This window comes from Patagioenas fasciata, chromosome 5 (genome assembly GCF_037038585.1).
Source record: "Patagioenas fasciata isolate bPatFas1 chromosome 5, bPatFas1.hap1, whole genome shotgun sequence".
Classification (NCBI taxonomy): domain Eukaryota; kingdom Metazoa; phylum Chordata; class Aves; order Columbiformes; family Columbidae; genus Patagioenas; species Patagioenas fasciata.
In genome coordinates, this window is record NC_092524.1 from 14,665,483 (window position 1) to 14,683,352 (window position 17,870).

The 17,870-nt window shown below is 36.6% G+C and overlaps 1 protein-coding gene across 4 annotated transcripts in view; it reads right to left on the minus strand.

Annotated features, from left to right (window-relative positions):
• Positions 1-17,870, minus strand: part of USH1C (USH1 protein network component harmonin) — a 49,954-nt gene that overhangs the window by 12,807 nt on the left and 19,277 nt on the right. For 2 of the 4 annotated variants that reach the window (XM_065839635.2, XM_071808956.1), the window contains exons 12-15: positions 17,124-17,266; positions 16,469-16,534; positions 13,447-13,571; positions 10,587-10,663 (exon numbers count right to left, since the gene is read on the minus strand). In XM_065839635.2, coding sequence (XP_065695707.1) covers positions 10,587-10,663; positions 13,447-13,571; positions 16,469-16,534; positions 17,124-17,266 — 411 coding nt within the window. Of the gene's footprint in view, positions 1-1,397; positions 1,518-2,987; positions 3,045-4,921; positions 5,171-6,402; positions 6,520-6,897; positions 7,051-9,806; positions 9,857-10,586; positions 10,664-13,446; positions 13,572-16,468; positions 16,535-17,123; positions 17,267-17,870 lie in introns of all 4 variants that reach the window. The other 2 variants (XM_071808955.1, XM_065839636.2) reach the window with 2 other exon arrangements.

Sequence of the window (17,870 nt, forward strand, 5' to 3'; positions counted from 1 at the left end):
TATAAAAAAACATAAGAAATTTCCCTGTGGAGGTGGAACTTATTGTCAATTTCTTGAAGCAATTGTAAGCAGTCAGTGACAAAAACAAACAAACAAACAAACAAAACAAAAACAAGAAACAGTTTCAATTTGTACTAAGACCTAGCTTATATTAACTGCAGATTATGATTTTTACTCCATTCATTCCTCCTCTAAGGAATTTCATATTGCTCAGAGATACTGAAGGAGGTATCTACACTGGAGGGATTTGCATTTGTTTTTAACTCATGTACCTGCCTTCTCTTGAGCAACTGATAATAACTGCTTTCACTTATCATTTAAGTTCATTTATAATATAAAAGTTTCAAGACTACTATTGTCTGTGGGAAAATGGATTACTAAGTATCACTTAAATTTGTTCAAACTGCAGCTCCAAATATAAAGGAACAAGAATATATAAATTATTAAAGCAGAAAATGACAAAAAAAAACCCCCATCACACTCCAATGAAAGACAGCTAAGAATATTGTGCCTATCATTTATTGTTAGATAAAGTATAAGCTTGTAATTAAATAAATTAAATGCAAATGTGATTTATGCTCCATCATTTAGAAAGCTTATATGTTGCAATACACTACCTTGCTCATATAAACATATACGTACATGCAAGTCCGCATACATGCATATAACAGACACACAACTCTAATTCTAGCAGCATAAGTCATGACGACCCTCAAGAATAAATATTATTAATTGGTCCACCAGCTATCTTAAAAGAATTTTCAGGTCTGTCATTTGGGAGTTATCACCTGTCAGAGCCTTGGCTCACCTTCCCTCATATACCACAATTCCCAAAGATGCTACATAGTTGGTCCTAATATATTTAGCCTAAGGGTTTTTTGCTTCATTTACATGTGAAACAGAAGCAGGAAAAAAAAATTAGAAAATAATCTGATCGTGACTCAACTTTGCAGTAACACAGCATGACCAGTATATTGGAATCTAACATAAACATACTTTCCCTGTCGGCCCACCTCCCCTCCCCCAGAAATGAAATTATGCAGTTTATATCTCCATTTCAAGTAGTTCATTACTATCTACAAAGAAAAAATATGGTGTAATTAATTTTTACTATTTCATTTGCATGAATAAATGAATATGTGAATAAATGAAAAAAAAAAACATATTTAAAGGCTTTACACTGCTTTGAAATTATGAACCCCATTGTAAAAAAACTACGAGTGACTTTTAAATCACAAAACACATGGAAAAGTACCCTTTTGTACTCACCATCAGTGATCACTTGAAAATCTAGATGAATTTCAGCAGAAAATGAGAATCATTGATTCTTCGAGAACAAGTCAACAACAAATCCAACAGTACTGTAGCACTCAGGAAGAGAACATTAAAAGGCTTACCAGGGCCTCTGATTTGATTGTTGGCCTGACCATAAAGTTTGGGTCAGGATGCAGCATGACTGGTTTAGAGACTATTGGTACCCCTGGATGCCGTTGGGTAGGTGGACTTGGAGCAAGTTGCTATGGGGTTAATTTAAGAAAATTACAGTTCACAACATCATTTCTGAAAATCCATAATTTCACCAAGATGCCTCAATACAAATAATTTATGGTAATGAATTTAATGACACTAGTAGAAAAAAAAAAGCATATGGAATTATTTTAACTAAGACTTACAAAGTTAACAAACCAAAATGTAATTTCTCTTGAATCCAAACAGCATCTTTTTCCCCTAAACTCTGACTTCATCAGCAAGATTATGGAAAAATCTCATCCCTGCTTTTGGCATTTATCCCATAAAGGCAATGAATGGAATGAGAAACTACAGAAAAAAAAAAAAAGCTAATATTAAGTGTAAGAACATAGTGAACTTGAAATGAGATTTTAACTAATCTATGGCTAAACAGACCTTCTCAGAGGTAATTCACCATGACTGCAGCAATCACCTTCCATAATGAATTTCAAGTCAACTCATTTTGACTTCAGAGCAAGGGTTAGTTACACTAATTACTTACCCTTGACTCTACAAAGTACAGATACCCAGAGGCATCTGAGACTCAGACATCCAGCACGTACTAACCCAATCCTAACTTCTTACTCAGGCAAAACTCCCACTGACGTCAAGCGAAGTTTGACTCAAGAGTTCAAAACTGAGCCCTGTGGGTTTAGTTTCTGACTTAACCCCAGCAACTCTCAGCACACTCCTCTCAATGTTTCTCATAGGAAATGTGATGTATTCCAGATATCATTCATATAGTACAAATTGTATCCTCTGAAATGACTTGAATTGCTTCCAGCAAACTGGTTAAGTCCTTTTTTTTTTTTTTTTTAATTAACTAATTTAAGAAAAAGGTTTTGGAACCAGATCTTTTAAAGTCCCTCTGGATATCCCCCAACTAACGTTGTTCCACACTGTGAAATAGATCATTTTGTTTTGCCTTCTCATCTTAAAAAAATCACCAGGTTCACAGCTATCAACTTGTTTAAGTTGCACTGGAACTGGATGACTTCTCCTGGAGTTGCCCAGTTTAGAGACAAGACTTCTCTAGAGTGCCTCAGAATAGGGGAATCTGACATTCAGCCACCCCGAATAAAAATCAGTACGAAGTTACCAATCAAATGTTAGTTACCCTGAGAAGAAAGCTTGCTTCTTAGCACCCATTATGTTTAAAATATAGTTCGGTCCTACCTCCTTTTGCCTGTCTTGCCAGAAGAACAAAGCGTATGCTCCATGATACACACACATGCAAAACAAGCAAACATGGACAGTATGTTGCCGAAGTGTTTAAATACGAAGACCTTAGACCGTTAGGAGTCACTTCCACTACCTAGTATTAGGTATCTTGTAATACAGCAAAAGATCCATACACATGAATGCAAGTGCTGAATTTTAAATCAGCCATGTAGAGTCAAACCCTCGGCAGCCCCTTGACATTAACATTACACGTGAAGTTAGAAAACTACAGTCATTATTAACAGTACATGACATACCAGCGGATTGCTCGATACAGAAGATACTTTGCCGACGTGGGAGGTGTTTCTTACAACCTAAACAGTAACAGACTTAGTACTAGGTATATACTAGTATATAGCTAATAATGATTTTAAGAAACAGATAGACTTACACCAGATATTTTAATAGTTCGTTGTCAAGAACTTAACTGACAGGATTTCATTTCTTTTGTCAGTTATTTGTACAACCTGAATTTTAAATTGAATGATCTGGGGGAAAAACTTAACAATGCAGAGAAGATTTACCATTTTGAGTAAAATTAGAGAAGTAAATTTATTGTCTTATTTTTGACATTAGCAGGCACAAACACAAGATCTTTTATCACTGAAGTCAAATAAATGCACTGCTTCTTCTTATGTGTGGTGTTAAAAGATGACTTTTTAAAGAGCAGCAAGGATAAATTGTCTAGATTATAATTTTTCTTCCATGCCTGAAACCACATCAAGAATACTGGGTCATATACTTTAAAACAAAGCAGTTTTGGCTCATTATTAATACTTTACCAAGAGCTTTAGTTCTTTCCTCACATACACTCATTATATTCAGTGAAAACTGGCTTATTATTTTTGAAGGCTCAGTTATTTCTGTTGTTGTTGTTGTACTTCCCTGATATATTCATCTTTTCTCTAACATATGTAGGAATAAAAGACTGCCAGAAACATACTGGAATATAGGGGTTGGTGGTCAAATCCAGTACGGCATATTACTACTTTTATCTGAATATTTTCTGTTAGTGTTAGGAGAATGTATTTTTCCTCTGAACACCAGTATTTTATACACTTGTGTCATTTCACATCATTTTTATTTTGCAAATAACATGGGAAATCTGTTATCCATAAGAATACCAGACATCTCCATTTGAATGGATACAGTATATTCTTGGCACTTCAAACATGTAATCCATATAGATGAACCACTATCAGAGGTCTACTTAAGTTTATAAGAAGAGATTCATAGTTCACATTAGGGCAATTACTCACATAGAAATAATCTGCCAGTTTCCCCTGATTAATTTAAATATCCTTTTCCACCCCAACCAGAATCATGCCAAAGCAAAGCCTGGTATTTCCAAGCAAGCATGCAAAAAAACCCAACCAAAATACCAGCAACACAATCCATGCAGAAAACTGTGTAGGAAAGAAGTGACCATATGGGATTCTCTTCTAGTGTTTGAAACAAGAATCGTTTCCCATAAAAATGAGTACATGAATCCCACTATAGTGCTTAGCAAAGGGAACTATGATAAAACAGCTGCCACTTATCTTCTAAAGTGAGATCTGGAACAAGATTTCTTATATTTGATCTTTTTTTGGACTGAGATTGTAATAAGGAGAAGGTCAGAATATCTTCTCAAATAAATCCCTAACTCCTGTGTGTCCAAAAAAGGTAAACCCCAATTACCAACTCTTGTTCATTTAAAAGTATTTTAATGGTAATTTATACTGCGTTGAGGTTTTAAAAGTTCGAACTTCTGATTTTGAGCTAATTTTTTTGTCTACTCTTCTCATCTGAAAAAGCAATTTGATGGCATATTTAAAACACTTCCACTACACAGGTATTTTTCTTAGATTTTAACCATGAGCTAAATCTGCTGCCTGCCATTCCTGGTTTTTTATATCTTTAAACACTGAAGTCCAAATCATCTTTCTAATTGATACATTCTGCCCAAAATACCTGCATGTGGTAGGGTTACAACATATGTAGGGAAGAGAGAACAAAACCCTCTCAACTTAAAAATTAAACTACCTGTGAACTGCATTCACTAATATGAAAAAATGGAATAATCTCATTCCTTCTTTTATCAGTGCATATGGCTGATGGGTAGGTCCAGTGGATAAAGTGGACAACGGAGCTGGGGAGGGGGGCAGGGGAATGGTAGAGGCACATGCATCCAAACAGATGACGAGATCACCTGGGAAGCTGGTGTTACTGCCAGGGCTGGACCTCTTGGAAGTGGAACATTTGAAGTAGGAAGCAGATGAGCTGGTGAAGCTGGAGTAACATTGGGTGGTGGTGGCGGAGGTGGTGCCACACATTGTTTAGGTTTGTCAACTTCATCTAAGTTGATATCGTCAAGATCTGTGGTATGGAGTTGCAGGCCACCGGCAAAACGCCGCATGGATGTGGCAGAAGGGGAAGCAGAAGGACGTCCACTTGCCAACTACATGCGACAGAACAGAAATCTGCCTTAACGGTTCATCTGCCTGCAACAGCTCTGAACAAATTAATGCCAAATGCTAGAACATCACTCAGCTTGCACAGGAAGATCTTGGCTTCTCACACACAGAATATACAGAAACCTTTTCTCTGAAAGTCTTTTTTAAAAGGACTCCCTGGGATTCCAGGTTAAAAAGAAGAAAACTGGAGTCTTGGCTGTTGGGGTAGGAGGGGATGACAAAAAAAAATTGACAGAGGAAATACAACACAGTGCTTGTCTTAAAAACAGGGTAGAGGCCTGGAAATACAGTGATTTTAATCTGTACTGTTCCCCCTTTGTAAAGTAAGGGGGACAAAGACCTAACAGAACACAGGCAGACAAGTTTAGGCAGTGAGAGAAAACTCCACATAATCATTCCACTGTCCTAGAGACCTGCACTGAAGAGCCACATGGATCTGAGCCCAAGGCCAGGAAGAACAGAAGACCAGCTGCTTTTTTCAGAGCTGCTCCAGATTGACCTGAAGGAAATTCATGCGGGAGTGTTCCCTAAGGGTCCCCTTTGTGGTTGCAATTTCTCGGGGGCCCTGGGGGAGTTGAGCAGATTGCAGTGTTCCTCTGGAAAGCAGCTGTGCTTGGAAGAGAGCCAGAGCAGCAGGATGGTGGGAAAGCCACACTCCACATCTAGAACCATCAGGATCTAAGGCACCATCACTATCTGCAACTCCCTTTGTTTAAAGGGACTATTTAAAACACAAAACAAACCCTGCTCTTGGGAGTTTCTTATCTTTTTGTCCATTTTATTAACCTGTAGCTTTATTCTATCCAATACAAGGAAGCACCCAAGAGCTCAAAATCAATGAAGTTCTTATTTGCATAGGATACTGAAAAATAGGGCTGGGTATTCTGTTGTCAGTTTTATTATTGGTAGTGTGTCCCATCTAGCCCAAACAGCTCACCAGCCAATAAAATTCTTAATTTTGTAGTGATAATATACTTTAAAACGACAAAATAAAACCAGTTCATTAAAATAATTTTTTAAATCTATAAAATATAGGAACAGTAAATGCTATAGATTGTAATTCATCAGTTACTGACATTTTTTCCCCTCTTAGAATGAAGGCCAAGAGGGAAAGATCAAGACAGATTTTTCTCTGGTAAAAAAACCTATTGCTTTTATGAGACAACTAGTGAGCTATTTAGAAATCATGCAATATACGGAAAAAACAGTATTTTACCTCAGGAGACTCATTCTCCACAGAGGAGATCTGTTCTAACCGTGTCTGACAAAGTCTTTCCACCCAGTGCTGCACCTTTTCTGATTCTTCCAGGTCCTCTCTTTCTGTCTCAGATACCTTAACCATAACATCAGTGCATGAAAAAAGGTTACAGCTATAGTTACAAGACAAGTACATTTCAAAAGTATGAAATGCCATTTAAATTAGTTTTAAACTAATTACGCTTTTGAGAATGATTTCCTATTTTGCTGTCTTTCATTAAATTCATCACTACACATGGACACACATTAACTGCAGAGGTATCCTCATTTGGGTAAAAACTGACTGTAGAAACAAGCAAACGTGGGAACAGAGTTTTGCAGTGAAATAGCAATTTTTTTAAACTTCATTATCTTTGACAAGATCAAACAAGTGTCTTGCTAAGGTAACTCTTCTAAAGATTCAGCTCATTTTCTGTCAAAGTAATTTTGTACTTGATAGGAGAACACAACATACCTCTTGCACAAGACGATTTATTTTCAGTTGTTTTTCTTTCTCCAACATTCCTTCTTTCTCTTTGGCAAGTTTTTGCTCAAACTCCATTTCCTTTTTATTCTTCTTCTGTTCACACAGACTGTCACTTTTTGACTTCTTTCGCTCTTTCCCTTTCTGGGAAGTTTTGATGATTTTTTTTAACAGATTTTTACAGCAGGTAAAAACATTGCAAACTTCAAGCTCAGTACATGAGTGCCTGCCCTGAAAATTTAATTACAGCCTGTGCAAGTATGGGGTTGGCCTTTTAAAAGAAAATCTGAAGTCCATTTCCCCAGCAATGTGCAGGAAATTCAATGTTATTTGGAGGGCCTGTGCACATTAACATAGGGTGGGCAACACCAGACAGTTCGACCTTTTTGCTCCTCTGCAGAGTTAAAACATTAGGGCATACAGGCCACTACAAAACTTCAAATACTCAGACAGTTTTGGTTAGGTCTTGATTTGCCATGTCTCTCTGTTCTGGCATTTTTATAAAAATACAAGACTGCTTTCAGGTGACAGATGCTCATGTATAGGTTGATGTGAATATTCTATGAATAAAACATCTTCATGCATATGTCCTAAAACCAGCATTGCATGCTCTAATACAAAAGAAATAAACAATGACAAAGGGGAGGCTTAGATCAGTGCAGAAACTGAATTGCTCCTAGGAAAGAACACTGCATCACAAAGACCAAGTAGCTCCTACAAACGCTGTATAAAATCTAATACAGCACAAAGCAGCTCCAAAAGCTTACATGTTGAGTGCAACCAAAGGGGAGGACCACACAGTCTTTTTGGAGACTCTGTTCTGTTGCCTTCAAGATACATCCAGCTCCTTATTTCTGCTTTAGTGATGTCACATTCCTGCTGCCCTCTCCTGTTTGTACCAGTAGGGTCTAATTCATATTGGAAAGCCCATGTTCTCCTTTCATTTATGAAAAAGTAAAAAAGAGGAGTAGCTGGCCCCTTAGTGTCAGCTACTGTCAGTGCCCAGAGAAGCGACACTTTGGGTTTGATATTGCTCTGCTCATTATCATCAGCTACTGACTTTTCATGGTGGTTTTAAGAATTCAAAGCATAAACACAGTTCACCTGAAATAGCATTATTTGTCTTCCTTCCTCCTTTTACATGTAATATTGATAATAAAGCCTTGGAAAACATATTTTCCCTAGCAGCTACAAAAGTCTATTCTCCCAGTTGAGCAGTTAATTAGAATGTCGTACTGTTGAGTTCAGTGGGACACTGTCTATTGCTTCATAGTTAAGTGGTGGTGGTGTTGGGGGAGGGGAAAAATGCTATAATCACTGGAGACAAAAATTAAAAGAAAAATTTAGAAGTCTAGCTTTTCACACTGATGTTTTAGCATAATTCTGTTGGCATGTTTTATTCAAGGCTAATTAGTTTGTACTTCAGTAACAACTGCTTATAGTATCTTATCCTCTAATAAATCAGAAGATACATTTAGTACTGACTACTAAATGTAACATTTGGTAGACCAACTTGCTAGGTATCAACGTTTGAGAAATTACTGAATTTAAAGGTACCATAAGAAGTACACATGCCAAAGTGTTTCAGATTATGACTAATATCAGATATATCAGAAAATCTAAGCTGCATTCATCGCATTCAGATACAACAGGATGAGTCATCCTTTCCATCCATTTTCCCAATGGATTCATTTTACTTCCTATTACAGACATTTTTAGTACAGAGTGAAATTTTCTTTTTAAAACAAAACAATAAAATCAACTAGCACTTAAGAGTAGGATGAAAACTCATCACTTCCAGATTAAAAATATTTCTAAAAGCAAAAGATTAAAAAATACATATTTTCAAGCTTCTAGTCCACACTGTGTAGTAGAGTTCAGCAGAAACTGGGTAAGATCTTCATTAACATATGGAAAAGCTATTTGAATGCTCTGTAAACTATCTTTATCGGCAGCAATACAGAAGCTCACCTATCTGTGTGCAGAGACTGAATTTTCATAATCCTAACTGTACTGGCTTTCACAGAAGTTACAGACCCATGATGATTTACTGTCACTAGCAGTAAAAAAATGGAGAGTACCATCATTTCCTGTTCTCTGTTAAGGAAAACGGGCATTTCCTGTCCACACAAAAGGTTAAAGTAATAGTCCTACATGGTGACACAAATATTTCATCTGTCAGATACAATCCTGACCTCCTCAGAAACCTTGAGTTCTCAGAAGACAGATAGGAACTCTTCCTGACACCTCTACCCCAGTGAATTACCATCAGTCATCACAAAAAAAACCCCACAAAAACAACAAAGCACCAAAACATGGAACACAACCACAACCACCCTATAATATGGCTAATAAACATTGAAAGAAATACGATGATAAAGCTACAGCGGGAATAAAGTATTATTTGAAACTAATATTAAATTTGAAATTGCAATATTCTAACAAGCATAAATATTTGCAATATTTTTTTGCTCATTCTGTCTGATATACATGCCTAAAAGCCTTTTGCCTTTAGCACTCCTCTCACTGGGAGATTTGCAGACATAACTGGGAACTGCATACATGGTTCCCACTGAATTTTTGTCTCTACTTTATTTTTTTCATACATTATTCTGAGGACTTCTGGAGAACATAAAGACATGTACTGCCCACCTGTACTGAGTATCTTCTGCCAAGTACTGACATGCAATTCCCACTGCAGCTGGCAGAACGTGAAAATTCCAAAGTAATCAAAAGGACAAACTCCTAGGCAGATGCATCCCAAATGCGTCTTAATTTCTGCACACGTTAAAAGAAGCCACACTTGACTACAAAGTATGTCTTGTAATAACAGAGAAGAAGAAAAAAGAGGAATTAAAATTTAAAAGCACAGCAAACACATTTCATGTCAAACTTTGTACCTTCCGGATTGTGGGAAACTTTCCTTCATATCGATAAAACCATCCAAAAGCTATAAAAGGTAAAGTGGTTTGAAGAAAAGTCAATGACTGGGTCAGATTAAGATCAATCCATACTGATGCATGTAACCGATGAAAATTTATTTGAAGGCGCAAAACCAAAGGATTGATATTACATGATAAGTTCTTAGACAACATCTTGATCAATTGTGCTATTCATAAGACACCCTTATTTTACTGATAGACATTTTACGTTCAGCAAATGCAACAAGCAATCTTCATACAGAACCATACAGCCATATGCATTGCTAAGATTTCTTTGGTCACAGTCCTGCTGCACACTAGTTTTAACAAGCCTTCTTAAAATGAAACGGGTATTCAAACCCATTGAAGCTTGTGACAGAGCACAGTGGTGTTTGAGGAGACAAGAAGAGCTCAGTTTCCTAGGATAAAATATTACAAGCCAAGTGCATAAATATTGCTAAGTAAAAACATACAAAAGAATCCGTTAACATAATTTTACATTAGAAACACTGATAACAAACACAGCTGTCAATGTAATCCACCCTTCTGTAGGACTGATAGATTTTGTACTTGTATCAAGGCATCTTTAGAAAGCAATGACAGCAACAGCGTCACAACCTTTCATCTTTTCACAACGGACCACGCATTTTGCCCCAGCAGAACCAAATGATCAGCTGAGTGTCAAGACTGACTGTCAGGAAGAAGTGAAACACAGGAAGGATCTGAGTCAGGATAGGAAGTTAAGGCTGAGCGGCAAACCTGTTTGTCCTGCTTCATGATCACTTCATCCATGTCATCTGTTTCAAGCTGGTCATGTGCAACTCCCTTTAAATCTACTAGAGAAACAAAGGAGGAAAGGAGTGAGGAGACAGAAATGATAGTCTAACTGGGGGTTTCCATGAAATGAAAAAGAGATCCGCAATGTGTTACTAGAAGTTTCCATGAAATAAAAAGAAGTTAGCAACAGGCTATCTTTCCACATAATTGAAAAAAAAAAAATCAGGTCCTGTGTACATCAAAATCAATTTCCAACCTCCTCCAACCCTGAAGAGCAGCTAGGATCTGCACATGTTGTCATTAGTCTGCTCTGCTATGAAGGGAAGCCTGCAGAGATAGGTGGCTTTTCCTGTAATTAAACCATGAGCAGTTCTGGGATGCTTCTTCAAATCAGCCTTCTACTGGGCTGTCACTGGAGTAAATGCTATACAGAGAAAACACTGTCCTGAAAAATCAGAAAACTAAATGGATAAAAGACGGTTGCAGAAGCAGCACTTCCTCATCTCAGTTTCTCACCCATTAAAAGTTATGTGACTTCCCTGAAGTCACACAAAAAATAATCAGGTTAGGAACAGACCCAGGTCTCCCTTACGTTATACAACACCTGCTGCACAAGGACTTTCCACTTCTTAATTTGTCTAATACCATTTTAGCACTCTCCACATACTATGGCTCCCAGCTTAGTTTCTTAACTGCAAATTAAGCTCCAATCATCCTAAATTCCTTTGGGCAACTAAGTCAGACTTAGGCTTCAGGGCAATTCCTCATGGCAAAGTTGCAGTTTTCAAACAGTATCTGCTCAGTCTCTCAACTAATTCTGAAGCAGACTGCCCAGTGATATCAAATCAACTTTTAGGCTGTGCAGATGACAGCCTGTTTGTGAACAATTTGCTGCAATGGAGGAAAAGAGCAAAAATGGAGGAAAAAGTAGAACAGGGGAGGAAAAAGACTGATTCAGTAAGGAAAAATATAGTAGGCAGGAAATAGAAAAAATAAAAAGGAAAAGGTGTTTCAAAACCTACAAGTAAATCACATTTGAAAAAGCAGGACTTTTTTTTCCACTCTGACTGGTGGTCAATTTAAGATATGAACAGATCTGCTACTACACACAGCATCTCACAAACAGATGCCTGAATTTTGCAAATTCTTAGAAATGTGTTTGGCTTTCTTATGATTAGGTCACCAGGAACTGATTCAGAAGTTCTGTTTGTATACTTTTAATTAGTACATGCTTACGTGCTTTGCTGCCAAAGCTCTTAGCATGCAAGATTATTTTTGTAAAAATTATTATGCCATTATAATTTCATTTCCAAGACAACTGTCAAAAGAGCATGAACTGACGAAAGTGATACGCGGAAAAAATGATGTGGTAAATACTTTAGCCTGAGAAGAGATAAATTAGATGTGAAAGGCATGCTGGCAAGAAACAGATTTGTCAAAATATCTAGGAAAAACACTTGAAATAGAAGTTGCTGATTCTTAAGAACCTTTGATTTTTCTCTGTTGTTGTGTCTCACTGTCATTTTGCAACAGTGCCTTCTGTTGCATTTTTTGATCATATTCAATATATTAAGTTGTTTACTCCTCCTCATGGAAGAGAAGCAAGGGAGCTTCAATACATTCCTACAGCCCACAAAGACTGCCAAAGTAAGAGAGGACTGAGGTCACGCTGAAGAGATGAGGAAAAAGATCTCTAAATTCTTCTGAAAACTAAACATTGAATTCATTTCCTCCAAGCCAAAAGTAGAGATTCCATATCTATCTTTTTTAGTTAGAAGCAAGTAGACAAAACCACTCAAAACTCCACCCTCCATAATACACTGATTTAGAGTAAGGGAGAAGAAAAAAGGTAATGATAGGAATAGTATGAAGTGCATTCATTCAGTCCAAATGAAACTGCAAAACCAGCATTAATTTTTACCTTCAGATACTCCACCTCCCAAGACCTCTTCCCACATATAAAAAAGATGTTAAATTATTTGCTGATAAGATTAATGCAGAAAAATCAAAGTTAACTGGAAATGAAAGAACAAAAACTCATCTCCCCGTCTTCATGCCTTCATTTTGAAAAGTAACAAAACCCGGTAACAAAATGCCCACAAACCCTAAAATATTACTTATAATAAAAGTAGTTACTTACATAATAGCAGTCACTTATAATAAGTAATTACTTATTATTATAAGTAACTATTATTATATAAGTAGATACTATAATATATATTATATATTATATATATTTTAATATATTAATATATATTATATATAATATATATTTAATATATATTATATGTAACTACTATCATATAAGTAACTACTATTATATAAGTAGTATATTTTCTTCACAGACAGGAAAGCACTCGGATGTATGTAACTTAGCATTTGAATATCAGCTTGTCCACATGGACATTAAAACACAATCACATATCACGTAAAAAAAGCATCACTACTTCCATTTGGGCATATAGTGGAAATCAGCACAAGTCTACTGATGCAAGAACTGCTCTGTGAAGCAAAACCCAACAGAAACAACATAGAAACCAATGCACCAAAACTGCAAGCTAAAGAGGTTGATACTTCAGACAACTTCTTAGTGAGCTTTCTTTTTCTTTTCCTGCTGCTGCTGGTTGTTAAAAACCATGGCTGTTTGAATCGATGTTCATTCTGCAAGCTAGGTACCTGTGAAATAAGAGCTATTAAATTCATCTGTCATATGCTTCCAGCCTTCTGAAAATAACCAAGTCATAGCTGGCTTGGGTACCAACTGGTGATGCATTCCACACAGCTCCTGATGCATCTGAAACAAACGCTTTCCCTAGGAAGCAGACTGAAATAAATTACTTACTTTTGTGTTTCGAACGAGGGGCAGCATGCATTTCTGCAGTTACAGTTTTTAGAGATTTTGGAGGTTCTTTGGGACCCCAGTCTTCTTCCCACTCCTTTTTAAATTTCTCTTCCTCTGCTGTTATCCTATGGGGAAAAAGAATGCAGCTAGGAATTCTGAATATTAAAACAACAGCATCAATATAAACTCATTACAACCACTGTTTCGTACACCTGGTGTTCTTGCATTTAACATAAAGCATAATAATCTGCCCCTTCCCCCAAACCAAATTCCTTACAAAGCTACTAAAATAACCTGTAAAATACAATTTAACTGAATAAAATATTCTTATTTAATATTGAAACTTCTGAGGCAAGTTATAGAAACACTTGCACAGCTATTAAGCCCAGACTGATACTACTGTCACCTTCACTAAAGCCAAAAACCATCTCTCACTTAATAATTTTCCATTTTTAGAACTGGGAAGTACCTATTACAAAAATAGTTTTGATTAAAATACTAATTGACAGAATATCTACCATGTGCCTATATCAGATGTTACAATAGTAAATTTTATAAAAACAAGATGCACGCTTTTTAGATATCTTATCTCCATTTTGATGATTGCTTCCTAAACATATAGTCTGAAGCTACAGTAAAAAGTGACTCTTCCAATAAAGAACTAAATGCTGTTCAGACACAAACCACATTAAATTCAGCATTCTAGGGAAGAGAGAGGGAAAGAGACACAACATAATTGGCACACTTCGGGGCAAAGGAGTTCATACAATAAAATTACCTAGAAAGGTACCATGATCAAAAAAGAACATTTTGAAGGAAATAGCTTCTAGCTTTATATGCAGTGCCTTTAAGTGATCAGAGATCTACTCTTGGCTGTAGCCCGTCTTGAACTCGTAAACTGATATATGGTGTCAAAATTTACCAGGTCTTAGGTATATATGATGCTAATTATACTTGGATTATATTTTGCATCTCAAAATAAGCTAAGCTAATTTTTAAAAAATATCCACATGTGGTCAAAGCACTATTAAATCAGCAGCTAAGGTCAGCATTTAAATTTGGAGGCACAGCAGGGAACATTGGACAGAATGTTTGGATTTGTTTTTATTTTTTCTTTTAATTAAAAAAAAATGGGGTTACCATGTAACTTGCAGTACATGGAGTTAAGGACCTCTGCCATTTAGGCCCATTTGGAATTCTTTCCTAAACGCAGGATACTACTAAAGGGCACAGTGACTTTATACAAGGAATTCCTGCAGAAAGGATTTTAAAAATGAAGCAGAGAATCATCCTCAAGCACTGATAATATAGGAAAGCATTATATTTTAGCAAAACTGCCTGCTTGCAATTAAATCTATTATTAAATCATTAAATCTAAGCTTTAGATTAAATCTGAATTCCTATACTACCATCCTCCCTCCTCTATATGAATGAGACTGACAACTGACTTAACAGTTTGGATTGTGCTATGGAAAAGCTTAACAAGTGCCTGAGCAGCACCTGGAAATGATATAAGGATAAAGACGTGCTAGACCTTACAATGAGCAGCCCTCAAGGCAGCCTCATCATCAAAGTCCTCGCTGAGCAAAGATGCACTTAGCTCAGAAGGATACTGCAGATACAGAACATTCATTGTAACAGACAGGAAATTTGGATTTGGAGAATGGAATCATTCTTCACTTGTGATGGTCTGCTTTTATATCAGCTATCCACGGCTATTGCAGGGATTTCTACAGTAGACCACAATAAGGAACAGGGTGTTACCTATTCCCCAGGAATTAGAAAGGAAAACATGTAAGAATTCATCCATGTGCTGCAGTAGAGCCGAGAATAGGACTGTCAGAAGATTCTTCTCTTGTGACAGCTATGAAATAATATTATTTTTTGCACCTCACAGATTCTAAATCCCCACACTTTTTCTATCAGACAATCTTAGCTAATACAGGCATATAAACAGGAACTTAAGTGAATGAATATGAATTAAAAACTGTTTAAGACGTCAAAGGTGCAAAGCTGATTACTTAAGGAACTTCACTCTGAACGGCTGCATCGAAACAGATATTGTGCAATTTCCCACTATCTTTCATGCAATTTCTCAGCATCACTGAGAATGGAAATTCTTGTGATAAAAACAACATGTTATATTGGTCAATTTTAGAGTTCCAAATGTGAAACAATTCTTAAATTACATTTATAGTACTGACTTCATTATGGTACAATCTTTTAATGAATGTAATAAGTATCTAGAATCACAGATTTTAAAAACCAGAGTAGACCCTGATAATAAATATCAGATTTCCTGAATAAAATAGGTTATAGAACTTCATTATTTTGGTGCCAGTTTTAATTTAATTCTCTCCTTAGAAAAAAGCCTGCTTACAATTTACAATGACTGATATTTCTGCTCAAGACAATCAGCATCACATAGTCCTTATTTTAGTCTAAACCTGCATAGCTTTTGTTTTCAGAACTGCCTGACAGACCAAAAAGGCTATTAAATTCCACACTGTGGACACTCATGAACGAACTACCTGTGTTTTGCTTTCTTTTTCTGAAATACAAGCAAAGCAGATACGTCATGCCCCTGAGTATATGCAGGTTTTCCAACTCTTTAGTCATTTTTCTGTTTCTTCCCCGATCCATTTCCTTGCAGTATTCTTTTTTTTTTTTAATATTAGAATTGAATGCAGCGGTTCGGTGACAACGAAGTAAACAAGTTCTGAGACACAGAACTTTCTAGATCTGAAGTTTCTCAATAAACTTATAACATTTTAAAAATAAGTACTGAAGTTGGATTTCACATTGAATTTATTATCACTATAACCCTCATGTTTTCTAAGTGTTAATTTTCAGATCAGTTTCTTATTCCCTAACTCTGGTGTACTTATTCATATGAATCGGACACTACCTTTAGCTAAATGGAAATACACACAATTTTATTAGAAAAGAACATGCAAAATGTTTTCAGCCAACATATAAGGACTCTTTTTCAGGCAGCATTTTCAGGCAGGTTTTTACTTACTGCTCTATTTCTCTGCGATATCTCTCTTCTTCCTCTGCAGCCTTTTGGGAAATCTCCAGTTTTCGTCTAAAATTATACGAATTAGGACACAATCATAAAAATAATATTTTGTGAGTAAGAACTTGCACAAAGTATGTCAGCATATAGTTTTCAAAAGATATAGACAGTAAATACATATGCACTGCAGAAAAATGCTCCTTTTTAGAAGTTGTCTTTAAGACACAAAGGGTTCAATATACTTTTGTAGGAACCCTGAAGCTATTCATGACCATCTGGATAATCAGGGGATAAACTACTTAACTCTGTAAGTCACCATCTCCTTCTGAGACAGTTCCAGAGCATGTTACTGTAAGGGTATAAAATTTGTAACTGTCCTGCTAAATATAAAGGATAAAGGAATGGCATCAGGAAAATAACTAATATCACATTGAACCACAGAGATATGATAGGGAACAAAGAGACCCTTCTATTCAAGATGTATTTTAATGATATTAATGTTGAAAATCCAGAACATCAAGAGAATCACAGCATAAGGACTTATGAACAGAGACTCTGCAACAGCAAAATTAAGTTCATCTCAGTTAGGAATCTTTACACAGTTGTTCCTGCCTTCCCCGCCATTCCCAAATCAGTCTGTCCTATGCAGAGTCCTTACAATCTCTCTTTCTCTTGCTGCTCTTTGATGATTTTGTTAGTCTCCAGCGCAAGTCGCTTCTGATGCATTAACTCCTGGCGTTCTTGCTCACGGAGACGCGCTTCTCTCTGCCTTTCTTCTTCAGTCATGAACAGCTCTTTCCCCTGTAATCAGAACCGTCACGCAAATCAGCTGTGAAAAAGTCTCATCAATGTAGTTCTTCCAGGAAATAATTCAAAACTGATTACGTACTAGCACATCTGCCATTTCCTTACATTACTTTTTCTGAGGAATGCTTTCTGAAAGACCCTGAAAAATCTGACCACAGCATTCCAAAGAACTACTTCAGTTTCAGTCTCAAAGTTATATTGTGCTATGAACACCTCAAAGAGGCGTGCAACTACTGAAGTCTACGACAGCAGTGGAGGTCTCAAACCAAAGACGTGCTCGGTGTGTCACCCACAAGAAACTCCACATTATACTTTCTTGAAATCTTAGCAATGCAAAGCTATAGAACAGCACATTGAACGAATCCCAGGGTGGAAGACAACTACACAGTTACCGCGTTTTAATGTTCTTGTGGCTGCTGTGGAAATGCACCATCGTTCAGGGAACCCAAATACCTGGAACAAACACTGCCAACAGGCTACACGGTTGATGTGTTTCAGTTGCGTTTGTTCCTGTTTCATTTGTGTTACAGTTAAGACACTACCACTATTTTCTATTCAGGAAAGATATTTTCATGGTGCTATTTGTGGAACACTTTGA